General features: G+C 40.0%; 1 protein-coding gene across 1 annotated transcript in view; it reads right to left on the minus strand.

The window, feature by feature from the left end:
- The window catches only part of CADPS (calcium dependent secretion activator), a gene marked incomplete at its 5' end in the record, with an annotated part of 468,533 nt that overhangs the window by 357,959 nt on the left and 83,914 nt on the right, over positions 1-26,660 (minus strand). Inside the window, one exon of the mRNA XM_024746317.1 lies at positions 3,986-4,099. Coding sequence (XP_024602085.1) covers positions 3,986-4,099 — 114 coding nt within the window. The remainder of the gene's footprint in view (positions 1-3,985; positions 4,100-26,660) is intronic.

Genomic DNA, 26,660 nt, shown 5'->3' on the forward strand with positions numbered 1-26,660 from the left:
AAATCCTGCTACCCGGCTTCCTGAGGCTAAGCTGTCCTGGTTTCCATCTTTTCTTTAGGTTGGTTATTTCCTTTACTAACAAAACAACAGTTGTTGTTGTTATTATAAGGGCTTAATTCAGCCACAGTCAGTTTCTTTTGCTAGCAACTGAAGAACTGTGTCTGATACACTATTCAAATCTAGTTTGACAAAAACTAACCGGGGCTTTGTTAGAGAAGATCAGCTAAAACCAAAACGAAACAAAACTCAGTTGTAACAGTGGCGCTGGCGGAAGTCCAGATATCGGCTGTCCTGTTCTAAAATGAGTGTTGGTATGTCTTCTCCCTTATTCTACACTCCCTCTTCCCACCATATCTCCCCATGTTTCCTTCCTGGCAGGATCTCAGTGAGGAAGGTTCTGTAAGACCTTTCCATCCACCTCTTTTCTATGACGTCCGGGCCAGCGTGTGAAGGAACCAAGATTAAGCAGGGAGATGGGGAGGGAGGTGAGGATGGAGGGTGGGAGGGCTTATGTTTCACAATTTGTCTTAAAAGAGCTGAGAGTTAGAAAAGATGAGGGGGCCCTGGAGAAAAGGGTGGGCTCTCTGATGGCTTAGGACCGTGGCTGTGAAAACAGGATAAAGTTGCTGGGCCAGATCTCAGAGCATCCATCTCAGTGCCCACCCTCAAAGCCACAATGAAAGAGATTAAAGGATTAATCTCCTGCTCTGCTTGATCTGCTCTGCCAATCAGGGCCACACGGGAAGGACAAAATAAACCTGCACGCTTGCAAGAGCCATAGGGAACCTTGGTCTCCCTCTATCCTGGAGACCAGCTTGCAAGGAGTGCTGGCCAGCTGGGGCCAGACTGGGCTGGATATGGATGGGCACAGATGGCAGAAGGACAGTGGCTCCCCACTCACTTTACTTTTAAAAAATTGCTCTTTACTACTCTAGCAAGTTGACAAACCATTATTGTCTTAGTAAAACAATGCCATTGCCTGAAACTGACTTTAGTAACTGACTATAGTCAGTTTCTAGAGAAAAAGGTTTTTTTTTTTTAAATTGTCATTTTCACTGGTAAATTGGGATGTGTCAGTGTTTATATAAACAGGGGAGTGGAGTATGTGTGTGTGCGCGCGTACGTGTGTGTATGTGAGGGATGGCGATTGAGAATTTAGAAGGAGAGTATCTGTTGGTTTTGCCTGTTGGGAACACATTCCCCCTTCTTCTGTTCAAAAGCACGCCCAATTTCTTGATGGGAAACCAGGCCATTTTCAACACAAACGGTTCCAGTATGACCGAGCCTGCACTCTGGCTCCAGCGTCTATGCCACCCCTCATCTATAGTGATTAGTTCAAGAATGGACACAGGGCCCATGTTGGTCCAACCAAGTCACCTGGGGCCTTTTGCTGGGACTCTCAGCAAAGAAGTACTCTCTTTGCCCCTGCAGTTGCTAAGCTGTCAGGATGGGAACTTCCAGTGTTGTTCACATAGAAAGAACCTGCCCAAGAATGCAGCCAACCAGGGAAGAACAAAGCCGAGGTGTTGGGGGAAAGATACCCACCCTGCTGGCATCTTTGGAGTCTCTGGATCCAGTCACATCGATCCGGCTAAAGCCAGATCTATCCCTGGACTTTTAAGCTGCTTGGGCAAACAAATCTCACTTTTGGCTTAAGCCAGTTTGACCTAGGTGTCTGTACTTGTAATCCAAAGAGTCCTGCCTGGGACAGATACTGACAGGGAAACAGCTGCATCCCAGAGGAGGGCAGAGAAAGACGCACGAGCTTCTCCACTGCCCAAGAGTAGAGGGAGAGAGAGAAAGGGATGGGTAATCAACCTGGAGTGTGCGCCAGTGAACGATTAATCCTGATCCCTTGACTGGGGACCTGTTTCAGAGGATTAGGCTTCCCAGGAAACATGAATCTTAAGACTCTCTAAAGCTTTGCTAATGACTATGGTAAATAATTAATACCCCACATTATTTCCTGTTGCTCAGATCTTATATTAAATATTCAGTAATTTCTTAATGTCTGTATTCTCACCAGACTTAAAGGAAGTTCTTTCAAATAAACTAGCCACGATAGAGGAAGATATCAGGATCACTATAGATGTCGTGGTAATTTCCAGAGACTCATTAGCAAGTAGATGACTATTAATTTTCAAATTTAATTAATAGACAGAAGTGGCACTTTCTTGTAATTTATATCATTAGTCAAATGAGCCTTCTCATTAAGATCTGCAAGCTACAAGTTTACAAACTGGTGAATGACTTTAAACATGGAGAACTATTGATAAGGAACTACTTGGTCTCAGGGGGGTTTTGGATTTTGACAAAAGGGGGAAAAATTAATTTCATTCTCTGGCGGTTTCTAAACAGAACTTTTCTTAAATATATTTAGGTTATTCACTACCATACCACCACTGTGATTACAAACCTCATTTCCATTCTCCCTTAAATCCAACCAAAAAATGTGTCACATCAGAGAAAGCACCAAGTTCGACCCTTATTGGCAATCATTAATACTACTTGTATTAATGAAAAAATGTTTAAATTTGACACATATGAAAACAAACCAGATGTCTAGAACAGATCCAAACAGAAACTTCATGGAGGAAACGGTGTGCAAGATGAGTCTGTAGATGGACCCAGCAAACATCACAGAGACAAAGCCTGTTTACTATTAAAGGCTAATTAGGAAACAAATCAATAATATTTTCACAAGATCTAATTGCAATCTTGCTCCACTCTCTCCATGAAAGAAGGAGTCAAGTGCTGTAGCAATAGGAAGGAGAGTTTTACCGAATCAATCAAATAACTTTTTTAAAGCATCTTCTGAGAAATGGAGCACCCAATGGGAAGAAGCAGCATGTACTTGGAGCATCAGCAAAGTGGGAGCACCTGCTTTTGTTTTAAAATAATTTTCTACCTAATAATTGAAAAAAGAAAGGAAGGAAGAAAATCGGCAAAGCAATCCCATGGGGGAAAAATCAGAAGTCTGTTGGGTTTCCTAACACAATTTATTGTTATTAGGTTGAATTGCATATGGCAGGATTCCATCCGTTTTTTAATGCTTAGGGGGCGGTTTCTAATGGTTTTAATCTAGCCTTGACAATAGGTAAGACATTTGGGGCACAGGATTCCAAATACAGAGAATATCTGGTTCAGATGAAAATAGATTAATACAAAGTTAAATGTCTTTCAAAGACCAAATGATATGTATGTGAGGTAAACATCACCAATAGGAAGATATGGCATGTTCACTTCATTAATGACGTACAAACGATAGCAAATGTGCACATTCTGAAAGAATAACTACAAAATTTAAAATACTAGTGGAATTCCAACTTCACTTTACTGATAAATAAACCTCTGAAGTCTAGAGGTGAAAATTCACTTATGGTATATACTCAGGATATATTTTCTCACTTACAGGTTTCTACCTGAGAACAGTGCTGCATTTTGGATGCTGTTCTAACTTGCAGAAAAGAACTCACAGCACCATTTTAATGGAAAGAACAAGGAAGCTAGTGAAGGCAACATCCTTTGGAGGTGTTGCCATCCTTTACAAAGTGGGTGAGTGGTGGGAAAATGCTTCCAAGTGAGTTCAAGTCTTAGCCTGTGGCATTTTAACAGCTGTGTGACCTTGAGTAATTAACCTAACTTCTCTGAGCCTCAGTCTCTTCATCAGTAAAATGGGAATAATAGCAGTACCTAACTCAAAGACTGTTGTCAAGATCAAACAAGAAATGGTACATAAAGTACTCACCACTCTGCCTGTTATAACAATCGGTTGGCAAACAGTAGCCTTTCTTCCCCACTCCCCCCATACCCTGCCGAACAACATGCTGTTTTCCTTTAAATTGTAACCAATCACCAACCCCTTGGGCTCAGGAGGGATGGCCCTGTAGAAGGCCAAGGCTACTATTCTCACTGACCAGTAGTTCAGAAACCCTGAGCTTCAGGCTCAAGCAGTCTTGGCATTCTTCTGCCCGGTGAATCTTACCTCGTAGTAACTCTGGACAGCATTCATAAAGGCTTCGTCAGCCACGATTTGGGTTTCCCCATTGAGAAAAGCCTGAAACCGGTCCTTGACTGTCTGCAGCTGCTGTTTGCTGATCTGTAAGAAACAGAGAAGTAGGGGACAGTGAGGAATTTCTCTAGACAAGGATCACAGTTACTTTATGTTGAAGATGCCAGGCCCATTGACGTGCTAGAGCTGGCTTATACAGGCGTGTGGGAGCTGATTATTATATTCGTGGGAATTCTGTGAGGCAGTTGTTAAACAAAGCCATTACTAAAAATTAATATAAATTACAGCTAAATTATATTGAAAACAAGGGTAAGACACACTCAAAATTCAATGCTTCCTGGTTATTTTATCACATTTGCTATTATCTGAGTTTTTGAGGTCACTTACATCTATGTATTTGTATGGTGGAAATGATATAAAATGTGGTGCTACCACACATTTCTTCCCAATTTTGCATTCAATGATTTTTTTATTGGAAGCTAGACATCAGCCAAGGTGGGAGTGTTTACACCATGGAAATTGGCAAATGCTACAAATCAGGGTTGGATTCTTTTGTTTGGTTTTTTGTTTTGTTTTTGTTTTTTTGGGAGATGGTTTTTTCAACACACCATTGCACAGGCCCCTCAGGTGGTCTGAAATATCCTGCTTTACAAAGATATAATAAACAAAACAGTAAGGTACTGACATAAAAACGGACACGTAGATTAATGGGACAAAACTGAGAACCCAGAAATTAATCCACATATATATGGCCAACTAATATTTGACAAGGGAGCTAAGAATACTCAATGGGGAAAGGAGAGTCTCTTCAATAAATAATGTTGGAAAACCGTATATTCACATGCATAAGAACGAAACTGCACTCCTATCTTACACCACTCACAAAAATTATTTCAAAATAGGTTAAAGACTTCAATGTAAGACCGGAAACTTTAAGACTACTAGAGGACAACATAGGGTAAAAGCTCCTTGACATTGGTCCTGGCAGTGATTTTTTTTGGATATGACACCAAAAGCACAAGGAATAAAAGCAAAAATGAACAGGTGGGACTACATCAAACTCAAAAGCTTCCACATAGCAAAAGAAACAATCAGCAATATGAAAATGCAACCTATGGAATAGGAGAAAATACTTGCAAACCATCAACCTGATAAGGGGTTAATATCCAAAGTACGTAAGGAACTCATATACCTCAATAGAAAAAAAAGAATAAAAAAGTGCAGAGGACTGGAATAGACAATTTTTCAAAGAAGACATACAAATGGCCAGCAAGTACATGAAAAGGTGCTCAATTTTACTAATTATGAGGGAAATGCCAATCAAAACCAAAATGAGCTATCACCTCACACCTGCCAGAGTAGCTATCATCAAAAAAACAAGATACAGGGCTCCCCTGGTGGCGCAGTGGTTGAGAGTCCGCCTGCCGATGCAGGGGACACGGGTTCGTGCCCCCGTCCGGGAAGGTCCCACATGCCGCGGAGCGGCTGGGCCCGTGAGCCACGGCCGCTGAGCCTGTGCGTCCGGAGCCTGTGCTCCGCAACAGGAGGGGCCACAACAGTGAGAGGTCCACGTATCACATAAAAAAACACAAAAAAACAACAAGATACAGGTATTGGCAAAAGTGTTGAGAAAAGGGAACCCCATGAACTGTTGGTAGTAATGTAAATTGGTGCAGCCACTGTGGTTCCTCAAAAAATTAAAAATAGAACTACCATAAGATCCAGCAATCCCACTGCTAGGTATACATCCCAAGGAAAGGAAGTCACTATCTTGAAGAGATATCTACACTCCCATGTTCATTGCAGTATTATTTACAATAGCCAGAACATGGAAACAACCTACCTGCCGATCAATGGATGAATGGATAAAGAAAATGTGATATATGTATGTATACACACACACACGTGTGGATATATATATACATATGTACACACACACATATATACACATGTATACATATATATAACACGCACACACTGGATTATTATATACACAGAGACACACACACAGACACACACGTTGGAATATTATTCAGCCATAAAAAAGGAAATCCTGCCTTTTACAACACGTATGAACCTTGAGGGCATTATGCTAAGTGAAATAAGTCAGACAGACAAAGATAAATACTGTACGTTCTCACTTATATGAGGAATCTAAAAAATCTGAACTCATAAAAAGAGAGACTAGAATAATGGTTACCGGGGGTTGAGGGGTAGGGGCAATGGGGTCCAAGGGTGCCAACTTCCAGCTATAAGATGAGTAAGTTCTGGGCATCTAATACGTATAGCATAGTGACTATAATTAACAATACTCTATTTTGAAAGTTGTGAAGAGAGTAATCTTACATGCTGTTACCACAAGAGAAAAACAGTAATTATGTGAGAGGATGGAAGTGTTAACTAACCTTATTGTGGTAAGATTTCACAATATATACATGTATCAAATTGTCACATCAGACATCTTAAACTTATATACATTATATTTCAATAATATCTCAATAAAGCTTGGGGGAAAATACCCTGCTAAGTGCAGCATGGCAATATACAAAGGTTTTCAAACTTTACTGTTGTTACATTCATGATCACATGAAAGGTGATATTTAGGTCCAAGATACACTTCCAGGGTGTGGCATAGATAATTCGGGCAGTAGGTTATGTGTAATTCCCTGCCTCATCAAGCCCCCTTTCTTCCCCACATAGGAAAGCATTCCTGAAAGATTCCTATTAATTCTTCCTCTTCCATTCTTTATCTGGCTGTGTCCCACTGTCCTTCAGTCTCAGCATGAGCAGTGCTAACTTATGAAGCCCTTCCCAAACCCTAACCTACGTCTTCCTGCTAAGTCATTCCGGGGCACATCATTTATTCTAACTACTTGTTAGTTATGGTCAAGTTTGTTAGATGATCTGCCTTTCCTTGCTATTTTGATGTTTCCCCAGGGCCAACTTAGTGCTTTAATACATGGCAGGCATTCACGTTAAATGAATGAGTGAATGACTGAAGTATATGGAAGACAAATTATTTTTGAATATCCTTTCATCAGTTCTAATTTATCGAAAAACAAAGTCAGCTAAAAACTTTACTCTTTTAACCATTATTTATGCAAAGTCACACTTTCTAATTGACAATGGGACACTGTGAGAACTGCTGCTCTAGTAGAAAGAGGAAGAAGATCATTCCAGGCTCAGTTCTATCGACCATTGTGTCATCTTGGAAAAGCCACTTAGGTTCTCAGAATTGGCCACAGACTTAAAAGCCTTTCTGGAATAGGGCCGGGTTTAAATAAATGAATGTTATCCTAGCCTCAGTTCTCTCACTTGAAAAATGATGATAATCCTTATTACTCACTACCTGGGGATGGTTATAGCTACTCAATCACATGAGTTCTTTAAAATTATGATTTTGTATATTCATTTAGAGTGTTTGCAACATCAGAGTCAATATAAGTCTTGTTACCAGAAAATAAAGCTTCAAGCTATAGGAGACTGAAGCCTCACATGAGCTTTAACTCCATCAGGAAATGAATCAAAACAGACTTTTGAGAACAGACATAGATGAAAGTCGGGGTGCTTTAGCTAATTTTTGTACTTTGGGAGAAGTGGGGAATAGTGAATTGGGGGGCAGATATAGAGGGGGTAGTTTTGTATCACATTCATATCTGTTTTGTTCTAGAGCACCACTGCCCAATGTCAGTATAATTTTACATTTTCTAGTAAATTTAGATTTTCTAGTCACATTAAAAAAAGTAAAAAGCAGGTGAAATGAATTTTCATATACTTTGTTAGACCCAACATGCCAAGATAATATCACGTTGACATGTAATCATTAGAGAAATTATTAATGAACTATCTTACGTTCTTTTTTTACACTGTGTCTTTGAATCTAATGTACTTTACACTTAAAGTACATCTCAATTCAGAATAACCCCACTGCAACTTTTCAGTAGCCACATGTGGCTAGTAGCTACCATACTGTACAGCGTGGGCCTAGCGCATGGAATGAACTCACTTCTAAGCCGCTTAAGCTTTCCTGTTCTGACGCAACGATATTGGTTATCAGCGGAGTTATACAGAAAATCATAGTGATTTTGTATGTGCTTGAAATCATTTACACCGAAATATCAGGCAGCGGTTGATTTGCTCATAAAAATGACATCATCATGTGAATTTCTTTCACGCAGGCGGATTTAAGTCTCAAACCTTTACAGCATAGCACCACCAGAGGCATCTCACAGAATGTCTTGCTCAGAATTCCTTCCAAGTCTGGATTCATACTAACTCTGCATGATTTCGGGGGTGGGATGGAGTGGGGTGATGGGGCAAGAGAGGGAAGGGAGATCCATAAACCCTGCTTTTGCCTTAAGTGCTTAAGTAATGTGAAATCAAATAAGGTGAACACCATCTGAAGCATAAAGATTGTTGACCCAGGCCAAATCCATTATCACCCTAACCTTTTGTTAAATAAGCCTAGTGTTCATTTATTTTAAGAAATATTTACAGAGCAGGTAGCCCCTGCCTGGTCCTGCCCCAGGCCCTGAGGTCAACAAAATACATTTGACCTCTCAACTCACCAGCCAGGGCTAGGCACTGGGGTATCAGCATACCAAAAACAAACAAAAGTATGGTTTAGGGTTTCAGAGGAGAGAGATTACAGACTATAAAATTCACAAAACAAAATCTGAAAAATAGATATATGTATAACTGAATCACTTTGCTGTATACCTGAAACTAATCCAACATTGTAAATTAACTGCACTATGATATAAAATTAAAAAATTTTTTTAATTACCACAAAAGGGATGGTTTAAAAAAAAAAGGAGGAGGCCTCCAGGAACATTCATTTCAGTTGAGTTCAGAGAACTCACGTCATGAAGCCCCACAAAACATACCCCACTTCCCTGGATACCCCAAGTTCCAGGCAGGAGAGTTAGGGACACGGGTTATCGTAGCAGAGCTATGCTTGCATCTGGGCTTGGCACCTGCCCGTCCGTGTTCACTACTTTTCTCAGCACTAATTTAACAAGCATAGTGTCCACTTAATCAACTCACTAGCTGTGTCTCACTAGGCAAACGGCTAACCTCTGGACACCTCAGCATTTTTTACCTGTAAAATGGTGCCAATAGCAACCTCATACAATCGCTGTCGGGGTTAACTGCGATACGTAAAATAGCCATTGCAGAACCTGGCACGGCATGTATGCTCAACGGACATCAGCTGCTGTGAAGCTTGATCCTCTTGAGTCTTCGCCTTGAGAAAGGCAAAGACTGTTCCCTTGAGAAAGCATGCCTGTGGGAAAATTCCACATGTATCTTCAAAATCCAGCCCATGGGCTCCTTCCCAGCCTTCCCCAGCTGGAGTTTTCTACTTGCTCAGGACTTTGTTCACAGCCCTAAGGGCACATGCATCGTGCTCTGGAGTAGTTCTTTACTGGAACACCAGTGCTCAGAGGCAGGGTCAGGAGTTGAGAATGTAGGCTTGGGCTCAAAGGTATATGGGTTCAAATCCTAGTAATACCACTCATTTCCAAGGTGGCTGACCTTGGGAAAGCTACTTTCTCTAACCTTTGGTTCTTCAAGTATAAAATAGGGATTATAAAACCTATTTCCTAGGGTTGCTGGAAAGGTGACTAGGAAATGGGATGATGTAGCCATGGATCTTAGCACACTCTGGGACAAAAGAAGAGTCCAATGATAAGGGGCAGGCCATAGACTAAATGCCCCAGGGCCCTTCATGATGTGGCCACTGTCCACTCCTGGCTTTGTCTCGTCTCACTCTGCTCTCCAATGACTCTGCTCTGGCCACACTGGCCTCTTTTCTCCTTCTCAAATTCACCCTAACCTTTCTTGCCCAGGAGCCTTTGCACTTGCCGTTCCCCCTGCCTGAGTTGCTCTTCCCCTGCCTCTCCCCATGGCTGCCAACTTCTCCCCCTGAAGACTCAGCCTACCCAGCATGTCCCACGAAGGTCTTCCCAGACCACCCTGTCTACCATGATGCTCCCCCAAACTAATCCAAGTTGCCCTAGACCCTATGCATTTCCTCCACAGCCTTTATGACAGTCAGTATTTACCTTTTTCTAAGATAAATTTATTTGATTGAATTATAACCTGCATGTAGAAAAATATACCTCATAAGCACAAAGCATGAGAAATCTTCACAAAGTGAACTTTCCCATGGAACCAATCCTCTTATCAAGATAAACAACATGACCTGGACCCCAGAAGCTCCTGCACGTCCCCAAAGGCATTACCCCCCTCCAAAGGTAACCTTTCCTTTTTTTTACATCTTCATTGGAGTATAATTGCTTTACAATGTTGTGTTAGTTTCTGCTGTATAACAAAGTGAATCAGCTATATGTACACATATATCCCCATATCTCCTCCCTCTTGCATCTCCCTCCCTCTCACCCTCCCTATCCCACCCCTCTAGGTGGTCACAAAGCACCAAGCTGATCTCCCTGTGCTATGCGGCTGCTTCCCACTAGCTATCTCTTTCATTTCATTTTTTTTTAATTTTTATTTTATTTTTTATACAGCAGGTTCTTATTAGTTATCTATTTTATACATATTAGTGTATATATGTCAATCCCAATCTCCCAGTTCACCCCACCACGAACCACTGCCACTTTCCCCCCTTGGTGTCCACACGTTTGTTCTCTACATCTGTGGTGACCTGACTTCTATCATCACAGATTGATTTTGTCTGTTTTTGAACCTGATGTCAGTGCAATCAAGCATTACAAGATTCTGGCACATGGTTGGGGGTAGCGATCACTTGGTCAGCCTCAGTGCTGAGTAGTACAACATGGTATGACTCTACCACTATTTATCCATTCTCTTATTGATGGACAGTTGGGCCTTGTTTCTTTATTTTACAATTCTGCTTTCTTTTCATTGTCTCTCTCCCTATAAGAGCATCTGTTTCACAGGTACAAGAAGCACATCTGTCTCGTTTACTGCTGTGCTTCTAGTGTCTGGCACATAATGGGCTCTAACCAATTATGCGTTGAATGAATACATATGCTTACTGAGTGTTTAATATATCCCAGGCACAGTATTAAGCTCTGAAGATATAAAACGACCAAGGCACAGTCTTAGCTCTGTTTTCTTACAGTATAGTCAGAGATCATATTCATTTTTGATTCCCTAGCATCCTTTTGCTGACTGTAGAAGTGAATGAAAATCTCTCTTAGGAACTCCCTTAAATAACAAGTCTAAGAACCGATCTGTAGGACAGAATTTATCTCTGGGTAAAAGTAACTGATCTAGATAGGATTGAATCCTGAAGGTGACCTTGCATGAACACACCAAGATAATTGGCCCAGAGTAACGGACGGTACAACTTTAAATAGACAAACAGGCTTCTCTGAGCCGCTTACAAACAGAATCCTCCTAAAATAGAAGGCCATCTCAAAGCATTCAATATGTAAGGAAACCACTTGTGCATCAGATCAGAATTCAGAATTGAAGTAATGAGTTCCGAGAGCAGAAAGCCTGAACCGATGAAAGGTAATCATTGCAGAGAGAAGTGCTGCAGCAGCAGCATTTGCTAGAACTCTTCAAGCATTCTTGCTTCAATCCACCTCATTAAGCAAGGCCTGAAGATTCCCACTGCCTTTCAGGCAGTTTGTAATCTACTGCAGCATTCTGGAGAAGAGTGAAATGGGATCCACAGTGAAGAGAAAACCACACGTTCTAAGTGCTGGTCTCAGGAGAGGAAATGTTGAAGTTAGACCAACTCAGGTCACATCCCAGCTTGACTACAAGTCCTTGGGCACGTAGTTAACATTGGTTTTCTCCTCTGTAAATTGGAGATAATCTTATCTACCTTGTAGGGTTTTTGTGAAAACTAGATGACATAATATATGTAAGGTACATGGAGCACAGTATATGACACAGAGTAAGGACTTAATGAATAAACGAAACTAAGAAGTATTATTGTTAGGATTTAGTTTTTCCTTTCCCCTTTCAATCTTTTAATCTTATTTCAATGCTCCCTTTTTCTTGTTTATTCAGTCATTTCAAGTTACATTTACCCCCCCTTGTTCTTCCCATTTTAGAGGCTGAAAAGCCAAGTACTTTTTTCCTGTCACCATTGCAGCTACAGGCAGCCATGTGACAGAGGAAGAAAGGTATTGAGGGTCTTCTGGAAAAGCTTTTGAATGAAATCCTAGTAAAAAGGAACCTATCTGGGTGTATAACCTTTTCCTTTCTTGCTGCCTCCCTCTTCTGCTGAGAATACAAATAGATTGTCTAGAGCTGTGGTGTCTACTGTGTAACCATGAAGGAAGGTTGTGTTGGTACTTATATTTTTGAGGAGCTGCTCAAATATTTATAAAATGTCCATCTCTGGCCTTCTCATTATGTGAGGAAAAAAATGAAGTGATATTTGTTCAAGTCATTGCATTTTTTCTTTTACTTGCAGCCAAATGCTTTCCTAATGTATACATACGACTTTCTATAGGCATGAAAAAAAGCATACTTCCTAAGGTGCTGATTGGTTAATATGCCTATGAGAGCAGCAATTGTGTTATGAAAGAGGGAAGAAGCAATGCTTACCCAGAAAGAATGACTCTAAAATGGTAGCATTCTAAGCATAGAGAAAAGGCAGTAGAAAACCGTGTGGGGTGTTCAAGAGATGTTTTAATTATACACGTACATGAAGTCCTTCTCTTAAGTATAAGGTGAGCACTGTACATTACAATCTATTAATGTGAGCTATGTTTTTTCTTTTTTAAAAAAGAAACTATTATTCCATTACAGAAAACTGACAAAGATGTCAACAAGTACTTTATTTTTTATTACTATTTTTTAAAATCACTCGTTTTATTTATTTATTTTAAAATTTATTTATTTATCTTTGGCTGCACTGGGTCTTCGTTACTGTGTGTGGGCTTCTCATTGCAGTGGCTTCTCTTGTTGCAGAGCACGGGCTCTAGGTACCTGGGCTTCAGTAGTTGCAGCATGTGGGCTCAGTAGTTGGGGCTAGTGAGCTCTAGAGCGCAGGCTTAATAGTTGGCGGCGCATGGGCTTAGCTGCTCTGTGGCATGTGGGATCGTCCCAGACCAGGGATCAAACTCGTGTCCCCTGCATTTGCAGGTGGATTCTTAACCACTGCGCCACCTGGGAAGTCCCTCAACAAGTACTTTAAAAGCTTAAGTTAGTCCAGAGAGATGAGGGTAATGTTTATTTAATTTCCTTTCCTTGAAGGTTATCAAAATTTATATTCGTCCGTTAATTTTATTCATAAATAAAATCTCCTCTTCCTACAACCAGACTAAAATATATTCTACCCTAAATGAAGTCTCGCTTTTAGGAAAATTAAAAATCGTATCATCCTAACCAAATATTTACTTATTTCCCTAAAATTTTTATCACCTTCTATATTACGTACAATTATACAACATATCCTGAAAAAAGCTGTTTTATGTGAGTTTTGTTCACTTTGCTTGAGGAAATAAATCAATCTGAAAGGCTTCATTACAGAAAAATATGACAATAATTCTGAAATGTAAGCTGAAAGGGCAAAAGTATTGAAGAGGGAGAAGTTATGCTGGGGCTGTAAATCCTGGCTTTCTCTTTGGAACGTGATTTTCCTAAATTTCAACCATTCAAGTAATCTTTTCCTAAGTATGCCCTCTCTATATACCAACCACACTACTATCTACTTTAAATTTTGTCCTGAATATATTTCAAATAACTTCATTTTTAAACTGAAACTCTAAGCAATAATACCTGTGAAATCACAGGTTTTATGTACTAGCTATAGCTTACACAGATATGTACTATTATCTTTTATCCATCTACCACATTTTTAAAAGTGCTTCTTTAGAAAAAAAATTTTAATCTGCGATATATAGAAGTTCTTGCTCCTTTTTTAAAATTTTAGGGCAGCAGCTAAATATCTTTAACTCAATTACTACCTTTCAAAATTCAACTTGAATTTTTAAATCATTAAATAATAGACCAACCAACTGTGTTATTCCTAAAGACCTATTTGGGCAGGAGAGAAAGAACGAAGTGTTCTATGACCCAAGAAAAGTGACCTTGGGAACAGAATTCAAACACTAACCTGGAATTCTCTCAGAAAATACTTATTTAGTAGAAGAGGAAAAAAATTAGGAAAAATGAATTTAGAGAATGAGACAGACTAATCGTTGGATTAAAGATGGGATGAGAGGAGGTAAAGGATACAGGTAGAGGCAAAGAAGGGAAGGAGAAAGTAGCCTGTATACACACTGCAAAGCTCTTAAATGTTGGATCAAATGTCCTATCCTTGAATGCAACACTTCTAGTTTTTTAAAAAATAAGACTATATTTTTCCAATTTGGAAGCACTCAGGCAGTATTCACCCAGAATCTTCTGACAGGTGGTCAGATATGAATTCTTAGAGTCAAAGTCCTCATGGAGAGTTGTTCAAGTTGCCACGAGTCTCAAATATTTTGGTTTCAAGTCTCTTTACATGTTGAAAATTTACTGAAGACTCCAAAGGAGCTTTTGTTTATGCAGTTTACATCTACTGATATGCACTGTAATAGAAATTAAAACTGGGGAGTTTAAGATATTGATGAATTAATCAAAAATAACAATACATTTTCTACATGTTAACCTAAATAACACTCTAAGAAAATAACTCAGCCTTAAAAAGAAATGAAATTGAGTTATTTGTAATGAGATGGATAGACCTAGAGTCTGTCATACAGAGTGAAGTAAGTCAGAAAGAAAAAGACAAATACCGTATGCTAACACATATATATGGAATTTAAGGGAAAAAAATGTCATGAAGAACCTAGGGATAAGACAGGAATAGAGGCGCAGACCTACTGGAGAACGGACTTGAGGATATGGGGAGGGGGAAGGGTGAGTTTTGACAGGGCGAGAGAGAGTCATGGACATATACACACTAACAAACGTAGTAAGGTAGATAGCTAGGGGGAAGCAGCCGCAAGGCACAGGGATATTAGCTCGGGGCTTTGGGACAGCCTGGAGGGGTGGGATGGGGAGAGTGGGAGGGAGGGAGACGCAAGAGGGAAGACACATGGAAGCATATGTATATGTATAGCTGATTCACTTTGTTATAAAGCAGAAACTAACACACCATTGTAAAGCAATTATACCCCAATAAAGATGTTAAAAAAAAAAAAATTAGTGAAATGGCTGGCAACGTGATACAGCATTGCAAATTTCTTTCAAAAATTAATAGAAGACAGCTGGATTCTCAAGTCTGTTTCTGCATTCAATGTTGTAATATGCTGTTTTGGTTGAAGCATGTGAAGAAACTCTGGAAGCATGTGAAGAAACCTCCCACAGATACGCTGTTGGAAAATGGAGGGATATCTTAATAGCCCTTTGAGAGAGATGTGGATTATCTGTGATACTATACCAAAGCTCAACTAGTGGTACTTTCTTAAAAGTTTGTTGCAATGTAAAATTGGAAACCTTGTGACCTTTCTGTACTCTATTACATTAAAATTCATTGGTCTATAGGGGTAAGACAGGAATAAAGACGCAGAGCTACTAGAGAATGGACTTGAGGGTATGGTGAGGGGGAAGGGTAAGCTATGGCAAAGCGAGAGAGAGGCATGGACATATGTACACTACCAAACGTAAAATAGATAGCTAGTGGAAAGCAGCCGCATAGCACAGGGAGATCAGCTCCATGCTTTGTGACCACCTAGAGGGGTGGGATAGGGAGGGTTGGAGGGAGGGAGACGCAAGAGAAAAGAGTTATGGGAACATATGTATAACTGATTCACCTTGTTATAAAGCAGAAAGTAACACACCATTGTAAAGAAATTATACTCCAATAAAGATGTAAAAAAAAAAAAATTCATTGGTCTAGCTTGCTCTTTGAATGAATCATTTCTCCATGCATGGTTTTTTAAAAGTATCATGCATTGGTTATAGGGAAACAGTAGTTCATTGAGTTATGAAAATATTTCAAATATTGATACATTTCATTACACAACAACAAAAAATCGTGTTATTTACTATCATACTGGCATCACTAAAGAAGCATTTAGGTGTTAGGAAACTGTCAAGCTATACTGGTGGATGGAAAGCTCAAATTTTATCACTGGCAAAAAATACTATCAATTGCTTTTCTTGAATTAACAGGCTACCTCCATTCATTTTCTAGAAAACATCGGCAAAACAACTAAATTTGCATAACCTCAGTTTTTCCTTTCTTTTCTTTTTCTTTTTCTCAGTTGTTCTTTCAAAGTAAAATTGATGCTCCATTACCAAAAAAATGGCTAGTTCATTGGCAACTCAATCAGTCCAGTCCCTTTCCAGGAGACAATCACTGCTTTTGTTATGCAGTCTGAGTGCTTTATGTGTATTTACCATTTCATTATACAGAGTATTGAAAGGGTGTACTCAGGGTCAAATTTTAATGAAACCAATAATGTCTACCGCCTCATCAAGAAGAGTACCCAGGGCTTCCCTGGTGGCGCAGTGGTTGGGAGTCCGCCTGCCGATGCAGGGGACGCGGGTTTGTGCCCCGGTCCGGGAGGATCCCACGTGCCGCGGAGCGGCTGGGCCCGTGAGCCATGGCCGCTGAGCCTGCGCGTCCGGAGCCTGTGCTCCGCAGCGGGAGCGGCCACAGCAGTGAGAGGCCCGCGTACCGCAAAAAAAAGAAAAAAAAAGAAGAGTATCCAGTGAGTCTGGCAGTTTTTAAACAGTGAGTAAGTGGCGGTAAGGACGACAATGACTAGTATGGTTTGGCACTAGCAGGTTCATTCACCATGGCTTTTGCACCATTAGTGCACATGTCAACACACTGGGGCAAAAAAGCAAATAGTGTCTTAGTATTGCTAGGGAACTCATCTTGTAGACCCCCAAGGGTATATGGACCACACTCTGGGACCTTATCAGAGTGATCTAGCGAATCACCAAACTTGACCAGCTATTAGTGCTACCAGGAAGGCAGCCAGGAGGAGAGTGGAAGGGTAAGATCTTAGAGAGGGAAGCAGGGAACAGAACATGGTGCAAGGTCTTATGTGCCTAAGTGCAGAGTTAGGATTTAACTCAAAGTAGGATGGGCAAAAACCACTGAAACGTTTCCTTCATGACATGTCAAATCTGACATGATTAGAGAGCACACAGGATCAGAGAACACTCATGAGTTCTCAGGTTCAGAGAAGAACCAGGAGAAGGTTTCACGCAATCTAAATGACACCTAAGGAGAGGCGGGTCTTGAATAGTGTCTAAAATCTTAGTTGGCAGAGATAGGAATATTGGGGAGAAGGAAGGAGGGTCGGTCGGAACGTGGGAGAATGAATGAAAAGGGCATTCATGATGGGGTTACAGAAGGAGAGAAGAGAGAGAGAGATGATAAAATGTGGGACCTATATGGGGGGACAGAGTAAGAATTTCTTTTTGTCAGTTTATAATTTAAACCATGCTGACTAAAAAAAAAAAAAAGATGCTCTCAGCACAAGCATCCAGTGTGTACAACAGGACGATCCAAAATTAAAGTCACAACAACCCACTGGAAATGGAACAGCAGATAGTTTCACTTGGCTGGAGCCCAGATTGCAAAGGCCAGCACGGCAACACGCAGAATCACGAAATCACTGAACACCAGTTCAGTGAGTCTTATGAGGTTTAATAGTGAACGTATCAGTAGCAATTATTTCCAGAGAAAAGGCTGAAAAAATCTGAATGCAGTCTACGTAGAAGTTATAGAAGATTCTTTAATGTAACACCTCACAAACTGGGGGGCTTCACCAAAACTGATGCACGTCAGAACCTTGTCCTGTCGGTCATGACAGTGAAAGAATGTACACACTAGATCAGCAGTTACCATTCAGGCTACTGTGGTATTTGGAGGGATGTGGAGATCTTAACTGGTTCCAACAATCTCCATCATTATGCAGAGTGGCAGAGGGAAGAAATAGGACAAAGTCGGGAGGTTTTCTGAAGCTGGGAAACACTAAAGACACAAGTGCAAATCCTTATATAAACGATGGACTTTAGTTAATAATACTGTATCAATATTGGTTCATCAGTTGTACCAATGTCCCACAGTAATGCAAGATGCTAATAATAGGGGAGACTGTTGAGGGAAGGGGCTATGCCAAGTATGTGGGAACCCTGTACTTTCCACTCAATTTTTCTGTAAACCTAAAACTGCTCTAAAAAATAAACTAGGTTGATTAAACACACACAACACACACACACACACACGTACGAGTTTTCTATACAGGGAACCAAATATAGCAGCACACACAATGCAGCCCTAGGCCTGCACAGGGGAGAACAGAAAATCCTCCCACTCAAGCTTGTCCTGAGATTCAGAGTAGCAAAGAGTAAAAAGCCATCAGTGCTCTCCAGTTCCACTGCCCAACGCCTTGTTGCAATATGAACCAGCTGGATTGGACAGAGGTTTCTGAAGACCTTTCTGCATCCACAAATGAGTTCTGGCTTATTAAAATGATGTTTCTTATTGGCTCAATTCCCTCCCCCAAGATTCTGTTACTGATAATTTAAAAGCATCGGTGATGTAATTACCCTTGCTCTATCCAACAGAGAAACAGTGTGGGTTCCTTTCGGAAGTGGCTGAGAGGGTAAATTTCCTGCAATTTGAGCGATACCACTTTTCCTAACAAACAGACAAGCAGTGTTGATTTCATGTGCGGGTAAGCACGTGGACAGACTGCGTGGAATATCACTGAAATCTCTTTAAGGAAAGTTGCTTTTTTACCCATTGTGATATTTGTCTGCAGTCGGGGAACAACATGCGTTTATGCTGTGTCTAGAACATTGCCCCTATAGGCGATAAGAAGTCGAATGTCATTTTTCTGTAAGTCCTCACAACTCCACTGATGCATTGTTCTTTTTTTGGCTATTACTGCCATTGGAGAGCATTTCCCCCTGCCCTCTCCCTTCACTTTCTTCACTTGGCTAAAGCTTACTTTTCTGGCAAAATGCTAATAAAGTCACCTCTCTCTGATGGCCCCTCCTATTCCCTAAGCTAGATCCCCTCTGTCTGAACTCCCTCCTCCCCTGCCTCTTTGCATTTATTATAAATTAACATAAAGCATGAACTTGGAGACAGGCAACCTTGGGTGAGAGGACACACACTTATCTACTCACATAACACATAACCGGGAGGCTTGTCCCAGGGTAGACTCCACAGTCTCCCTCAGGAGTGTTCACTGCCCTGAGGGCTCACAGCAGACAAAGCCACCAGCCCCTTGGCAGCTGAGTTGGCTGTTGCCAAACACAAGAGCAGTGAATGTGCAGGTAAGAAACACTTGAGGGTATGTCAGGACGTGCATGCATTGACACACTTCCATTTAGAAATACAGAAGCCTTTCCTACACAAACCTCCTCCTTTCAAAGAACAAGCAGCTTTGAAGTTGGGTGTGGAAACCCAGAGAAGAGCAGATAATGTTGGGTCAGCCTTGTGGGCCTCTGATATACCAGGATGAATGGAAGATGACACAGCGGACACCGAGCATGGGTAGCCGAGTATCCTGGAGCAGAAACAGAAAGGGGGGCAATGTGGGACAAGGCTTCTGCAAAGAGCAGAAGGCTGGGAGGGCACAAAGGACTGGAGTGCCGAGGAAACTACTCCTGGGGGCCAGGACATGCTGTGTTGGTAGAGGGGGGCAGATGGCAGTGGGAGTGATCCGAGGTGTCCCGTGGAAGCCATACACAAAGCCAAGCAGACCACAAGATGGCAGAGGTGATACAGAGGCTGGACATTCCAAGTCTTAGCATCTCAGAGACCACCTTCTGGAAGTTTGCCTCTTTGATTTTAGAAATTAATTAGAGACCAGGATGTAGGCTTTACATCCTCCACTGCACTATAATTTCTTATTTCCTTTTGGTCCGCAGATCTGATTGGCTGAGTTTTGCTTTTGTTTTTCTTAGTTCTTTTTTTTCTTTCTTATTAGTTACCTATTTTATACATATTAATGTATATATGTCAGTCCCAATCTCCCAATTCATCCCACCACCACCCCCATCCCCCATTTTTCTTAGTTCTAAGAAGCTTTTTAAAGAAAAACCTGAATATTAATTTCTAATCATCCTACCCTAATATTCCTCACCTCCCTCTAGTCTCCCCCAATCCCACACCAATACTAGGCTGACATCTGCTCTACTAAGAAGTCTGGACTTGTGGTGAGGGTAGAGAAGAAGAGAAGCATCATTCTGGAACTGGCTGAAAAACTCCAGAAAAAGGAGAGGATGTCCAAAGGTAGGAGAAAGAAAAAGAAGAAAGGTGAGAAGAAAAAAGCATTTCCCCCTCTTGGTAATTTTTGCACAAGGCAGACTAATGGGCCATCCTTAAAGTTTAATATCAACACTGACCAAATTTCTGGAGCCCAAATTCATTCATCCATCTATTCATTCATTTATTCATTCGTTCATACATTCAAAGAGTTATTTATTGAGCATCATTATGTGTCAAGCGCTGTTCTAAGCACTGAGGACTCAATGACAGTTTAAAAAAGAAACAACCTTGCCCTTTTGGAACTACCATTCTAGATTACCCTCACGATACCCAATGGATGGTATGAGTTCATGTCCAACATCTTAATGTATAATAAAAGAAGAGGTAAATTCTGACTTATAATTTTCCAGACAGTCTCCAAAGGGAAAAAATGTCTTCATGGGTCAGATCTGGCTATGAAGACAGCCAAATTCCTTTCTATGGAAGGACATACAGAGTTGTATTATGTAACCCTGGACAGGAGGAAAAATAGCCAAAGAAACAATCTTTGGTGCTTAAGCATTGCATTTGAGGAGTTTTGAATATAGTCTAGACTGTTATCTTCCTAATAGCACCATCCTTCCAGAATATTCCTGAGGCTCCAAAAAGAAAACAAACAACAAAGAGTGTGGCTCTCCTTGAACAAAGGTGACCCAAGTGACAAGTCTGAGATCTGGGGGAGTCTCACTGATGTGTGTGCTTCTGGTCTGTGCCCCAGTAAAAGGCTGAATTAGTTTCAAGCACAGCTGGGAATGGTGCACCCCAAGTTTTTCCACCATCAAGAACTTCTATTTTTCCCTCCAAGGACCCAAGTTTTGAAAGTTGTCTCCTTCCTAAAACCCTGCATTTGACACCTAATAGTCTTTTCTCCTTTAGTTTTATTAATCAAAGGCCAAGTAAAGTTTGAGCTTCCAATCAGCAGTACCTCCACACTGAACTGATACAATTCCAGGCCCAATGTTTTAGTTATCCTGCAATAATAAAGACAGCAAATAGAAACCTGGGTTTGGGAGCTAGACAACAAGGTGGGGTTTGAATCTCAGATAATCACTTATTAGTTGTGTGGCCTCAGGCAATGTACTTAACCTATTAGTTATGATTATAAAGTTAAGTGAGACAAGTTTAAGAAAATATATATGCAAGGCTATTCATTGAAGTATTACTTATAATAGCAAATGTCCATTATTGGGGACTGGTTGAAGAAACTACTGAATCACCATGCAATGCAGTACAGTATAATTATAAGAAAGGAATGAAGAATCGTTTTAGATACTGACATGGAATGACCTCCAGTACCCATTGTTAATAGAAACAACGAAAGGCAGAGAAATGTGCATATTTTATGGTACTATGCATCTAAGAGAAAGGAAGAGAAATAGACACACATACACACACACTCTTATATTTAAAAAATGGAAGATAAACCAAAGCTTGTAATGAAAATGATTTCCAGACGGTGATCTCTGAATTTCCCATGAAAATTGCCCAGGGTTCCTCTGCTGATTCCGTGTCTGAGGCATGTACTGTACATGAAGACGCTTATCTTATCAGAAATTAAGGAAGCTATCAAAGACTGCTGGGATCTTCTTAAAAGGATTCAGAAACCAGTTAGAGGAGCCTGACACTGGCCATAGATGATTTGAGAATCAATAAAAATAATGACTACACAGAATGTCACATAAAGTATGTTCAAATCATAACAGTATTCAACCAAAACAGAACAAAAACCATAATCGGTTACCTTCCAAGGTTGCTAAGGAACCAACCTGTTATTTTGGTAATACAAATGAAGAGAAAGTATCAACCTTTTTTTTTTTTGCCTTTCTTGTGTGATCTGTACCTCAGAGTAATCAAAAAACTGATATAGGAAATTTTCTCTTTACAGACTTGTTCCAGCTAGTAGGTGAAAAAAGAAAGAGTATCACCTGTTGCAACCCCTCAAAATAATGGATCTAGGTAATTGTCATCGAGGGCTATTAAGATCCCAAAAGGGAGAGAACTAGTTATTATGTGACTACTGATAGAAATGCAAACACTGCCTTTGAGGTATTCTTGTAAAAGAATCAGATTTTAATGTGATAATTCACTGGATCCTACTACCAGTTTATGGGGGCTGCAGATGTTCATGTTAAATAATACGAAGGGAGTGCAATCAGCAAAATCCAGTCTATGGGAAACTCTTCAAGACAAATGACCTGGTATCATCAACAAAAAAATTGCAAGCAAAATAATAATAACTTTAAAATAGGGGAGAGAAAACTCTATAGATTAAAAGACACACAAGCATCATATCAATCAATTACAATATATGGACCTTATTTGGAATCTGATTTGAGTGAACAAAAAAAAAAATATTCGGGAGACCTCAGGGAAGTTAACTTATCAAGTATAATGGTACCATGGGTTATGTTTACAAAAACAGGTCCTTCTATTTTGGAGATTCATACTAAAATATTTATGGGTGTAATGATGTTATGTCTGGAATTTGCTTCAAAATAATTCAATAGGGAGGTATGGGGAATATAGATAAAACAGACTGACGACGAAGTGACAGTTAATAAACTGAGGGATGGGTATATAGGGTTCATGACACTAACTTCTCTACTTATGTATATACATTTGACATTTCCATAATTTCCATACAGTTTTTCTAAAAGTTACTGAGTGATCTAACTCTGGTGGCAGTGGTGTTTGGGGCAGGGGCAGGGAATGTCAGTGACCAGGGCTATTTATAGCAATTTAACTTCCCCACCATGATAATACTGAGAGACTCAACCTCCCAACCCCATGAGGTTCATTTGCTCATACTGTACTTTGAATATTTTGAAAAACTGGATTGTGAATGTCACACACTTTGAGCCTTGCTTTTGTCATCCAGCAATTTTTATTGTTGTTGATACCAAAATAGCCTTCTTATAGAACGGCAGTGTTCACCCACTTCATATACGGTAAGATTTCTGGCCATTCCCCAAACTGAAAGAACCCAGGAAGAGAACGCAATGTAACACCATTAAAGATCCATCAGTTTCCCACCTCCCAACCCTGCCTAAGGCAGTTACATTAATAAACATAATATCAGCACAAATGAATAAGAAAACGGCAGAATCCAAACTTCCCCTCTCACTCCTCATCAGCCTATTAAGAATTACAAAGATGAGCTCTTCAAATCTATCACGAGGCCAGCCCTCCCCAATGCAAAATAATGAGAAAAATATTTGATATATGGATAATCATCATCAACAGTGAACTATGTCCCATGCATACTATCTGGAGACAGTAGCTAATGATGGCTTGAAGCCATCACAAGTAGCAAGATATATAAATACCAAGCATCTTGGACATAAAGACAAACTCTTTAAAAAAAAAAAAAAGGATGTTATGGAGAGAGCAATTTGAAAGCAAATAATGTTTTTGGAACATTAAATGTTTAAATCATTAAAAAAAATTAAATCATTAACAAAATGATTCTTTTATTGTGTGATGTCAGGGTGCATCCATATATTTGATGTATCTCTAAAAATCTCTTTAAAATATTGAAAAAAATTTTATAAGCATGATTAATCAGTATTCAAAAGTTTTGTACTAAGAGTTTTAATAACTTTTAAACAAATTAAAAAATATATAAAGATGCAACATTTGCAGAACAATAGATTGACATTGGAAAAGACAACAATTCACTAGGTGGATTTCAACAGAAATCTCTGCATAATTGGTGGGAAGAACTGAAACACAGATATCTTGATTTCATAAGTACATCCAGTGATGCCCATCTTCCATTTGGATCTAAGGATCTTTCTAATGCATCATTTCCAGTTATGACCAAGCAGTGAAAAAAACCCAGAACTTAGCTTTTGAGCTACTAATTGAGAAAGGATTAAACAAAAATTTCAAAAATACTGAAGCATATTCAAGCATATAACTTTCATCAAAACATCAATTACCTTTTTATGATATCAAAAATGCTTTGTATTGATACCATTGATAAATATAACAAAATCAAGTATTCTTTCATCTTTTGTCCATCCTTCTTCATTTATACTTTACATATGTTTTTATTATGTACATAGTATATTAGTATAGTATTAGTTATTAATAAATAAACATAAAAGGGGTATCAGCAAAATGTTTTACTGACAGAGTGTGTGTTCAAAAAAGTCTGGAGACCACAGATATGGTGATTAAAGATCTTCACTCTGGAATCAGACTGTCTGAGTTTGAATTCTGGATCCACCACCCAGTAGCTATGTGGTCTTGAGAAAACAGCATTAGTTTTTTTAAACGTTAGTTTATTTGTAAAGTAGGTATACTCTTAGCATCTTCATGATGATGCTGTAAAGATTAAATGAGCTAATATATGACATTGTAACTCTGTCCTCGGCGTATGGTAAGTATATTAAAATGATAGGTACTATCATCATCATCGTCATCATAATCGTGCTCGTCATGTCACTGTCACCACCATCGTTATCATGCAACCCAGCCACCCGGTCACTACCATCTATGCTATGCTCTAAATATTAAAATTTAAGTAACCTTCAGTGTGTCTTTGAGGGAATCTCACACTTGTGTAAGAAATTCCATAACTTATTGTGGCAGTTTTATTAAAGCATGGCTGCTCAACTAGGTCAGGTGTCCCTCAAGGCTCCTTTGAATGACATGGTATGTATCACACACAGTCAACTCTGAAATAACTGAAGGGCAGAGGACGCAATACCTTTCCTCACTAGTTACCTCACTTAATTTGTTTACAAAGTACTTGAATGAAAAATAAGAGGCTCTTGGAAAAAAAGCTGACAGGGCATAATGACAGCACTTTTTACCATATGCATCCTTTCTCTAGCGTCCTCTCAGTTTCTGCATGTGTGACCGCATTATACAGTTTCTATATCCCTGGGTTTCCTTAGATGAGAACAAACTGAGTTAAGAGGAAGTTGAAAAAAGCATGCACTTTATTAGGGGGATACCCAGAAAGTTGGTGACTCATAGAAAGTTACTCATTTGTCAATGTCCACTTAAATGATTCACACCAGAAACAAGAAAAACTCAAACAACCTAATCTTACACCTAAAGGAACTAGGAAAAGAAGAACAAACAAAAAGCAAAGTTAGTAGAAGGAAATAAATCATAGAGATCAGAGCAGAAATAAATGAGATAGGGACTAAAAAAACAACAGAAAAGATCAATGAAACTAAGTTTGGTTCTTTGAAAAGACAAACAAAATTGATAAGACTTTAGCCAGACTCATCAAATAAAATGAGAGACATCCCAAGTAAATAAAATCAGAAATGAAATAGAAGTCACAACCAACACAACAGAAATACAAGGGATCATCAGAGATTACTATGAACAATTGTACACCAATAAAATGGATGAGCTGGAAGAAACGGATAAATTTCTAGAAACATACACTCTTCCAACATTGAATCACGAAGAAATAAAAAATATGAACAGACCAATTACCAGTAATAAAATTGAATCAATAATAAAAAAATTCCCAAGATCCAGGAAACCAAGATGACGGAGTAGAAGGACGTGCTCTCACTCCCTCTTGCAAGAACACCAGAATCACAACTAGCTGCTGGACAATCATCGACAGGAAGACACTGGAACTCACCAAAAAAGATACCCCACGTGCGAAGACAAAGGAGAAGCCACAATGAGACGGTAGGAGGGGCACAAACACAGCAAAATCAAATCCCGTAACTGGTGACTCACAGACTGGAGAACACTTACACCACAGAAGTGCACCCACTGAAGTGAAGGTTCTGAGCCCCACGTCAGGCTTCCCAACCTGGGGGTCTGGCAACGGGAGGAGGAATTCCCAGAGAATCAGACTTTGAAGGCTAGTGGGATTTGACTGCAGGACTCTGACAGAACTGGGGGAAACAGAGACTCCACTCTTGAAGGGCACACAAAAAGTAGTGTGTGCATCGGGACCCAGGGGAAGGAGCAGTGACCCCAGGGGAGACTGAACCAGACCTACCTGCTAGTGTTGGGGGGTCTCCTGCAGAGGCAGGGGTGGCTGTGGTTCAAAGAAAAAAGAATGAAAAGAAATGAAGACAGCCTAAGAGACCTCTGGGACAACATTAAACACAACAACATTCGCATTATAGGGGTCCCAGAAGGAGAAGAAAAGGAGAAAGGACCCAAGAATATATCTGAAGAGATTATAGGCGAAAACCTCCCTAACATGGGAAAGGAAATAGCCACCCAAGTCCAGGGAGCGCAGAGAATCCCATACAGGATAAACCCAAGGAGAAACACTCCGAGACACACAGTAATCAAATTGGCAAAAATTAAAGACAAAGAAAAATTATTCAAAGCAGCAAGGGAAAAGCGGCAAATAACATACAAGGGAACTCCCATAAGGTTAACAGCTGATTTCTCAGCAAAAACCCTACAAGCCAGAAGGGAGTGGCGTGATATACT

Source organism: Neophocaena asiaeorientalis, unplaced genomic scaffold (assembly GCF_003031525.2).
Source record: "Neophocaena asiaeorientalis asiaeorientalis breed wild unplaced genomic scaffold, Neophocaena_asiaeorientalis_V1.1 scaffold251, whole genome shotgun sequence".
NCBI lineage: Eukaryota > Metazoa > Chordata > Mammalia > Artiodactyla > Phocoenidae > Neophocaena > Neophocaena asiaeorientalis.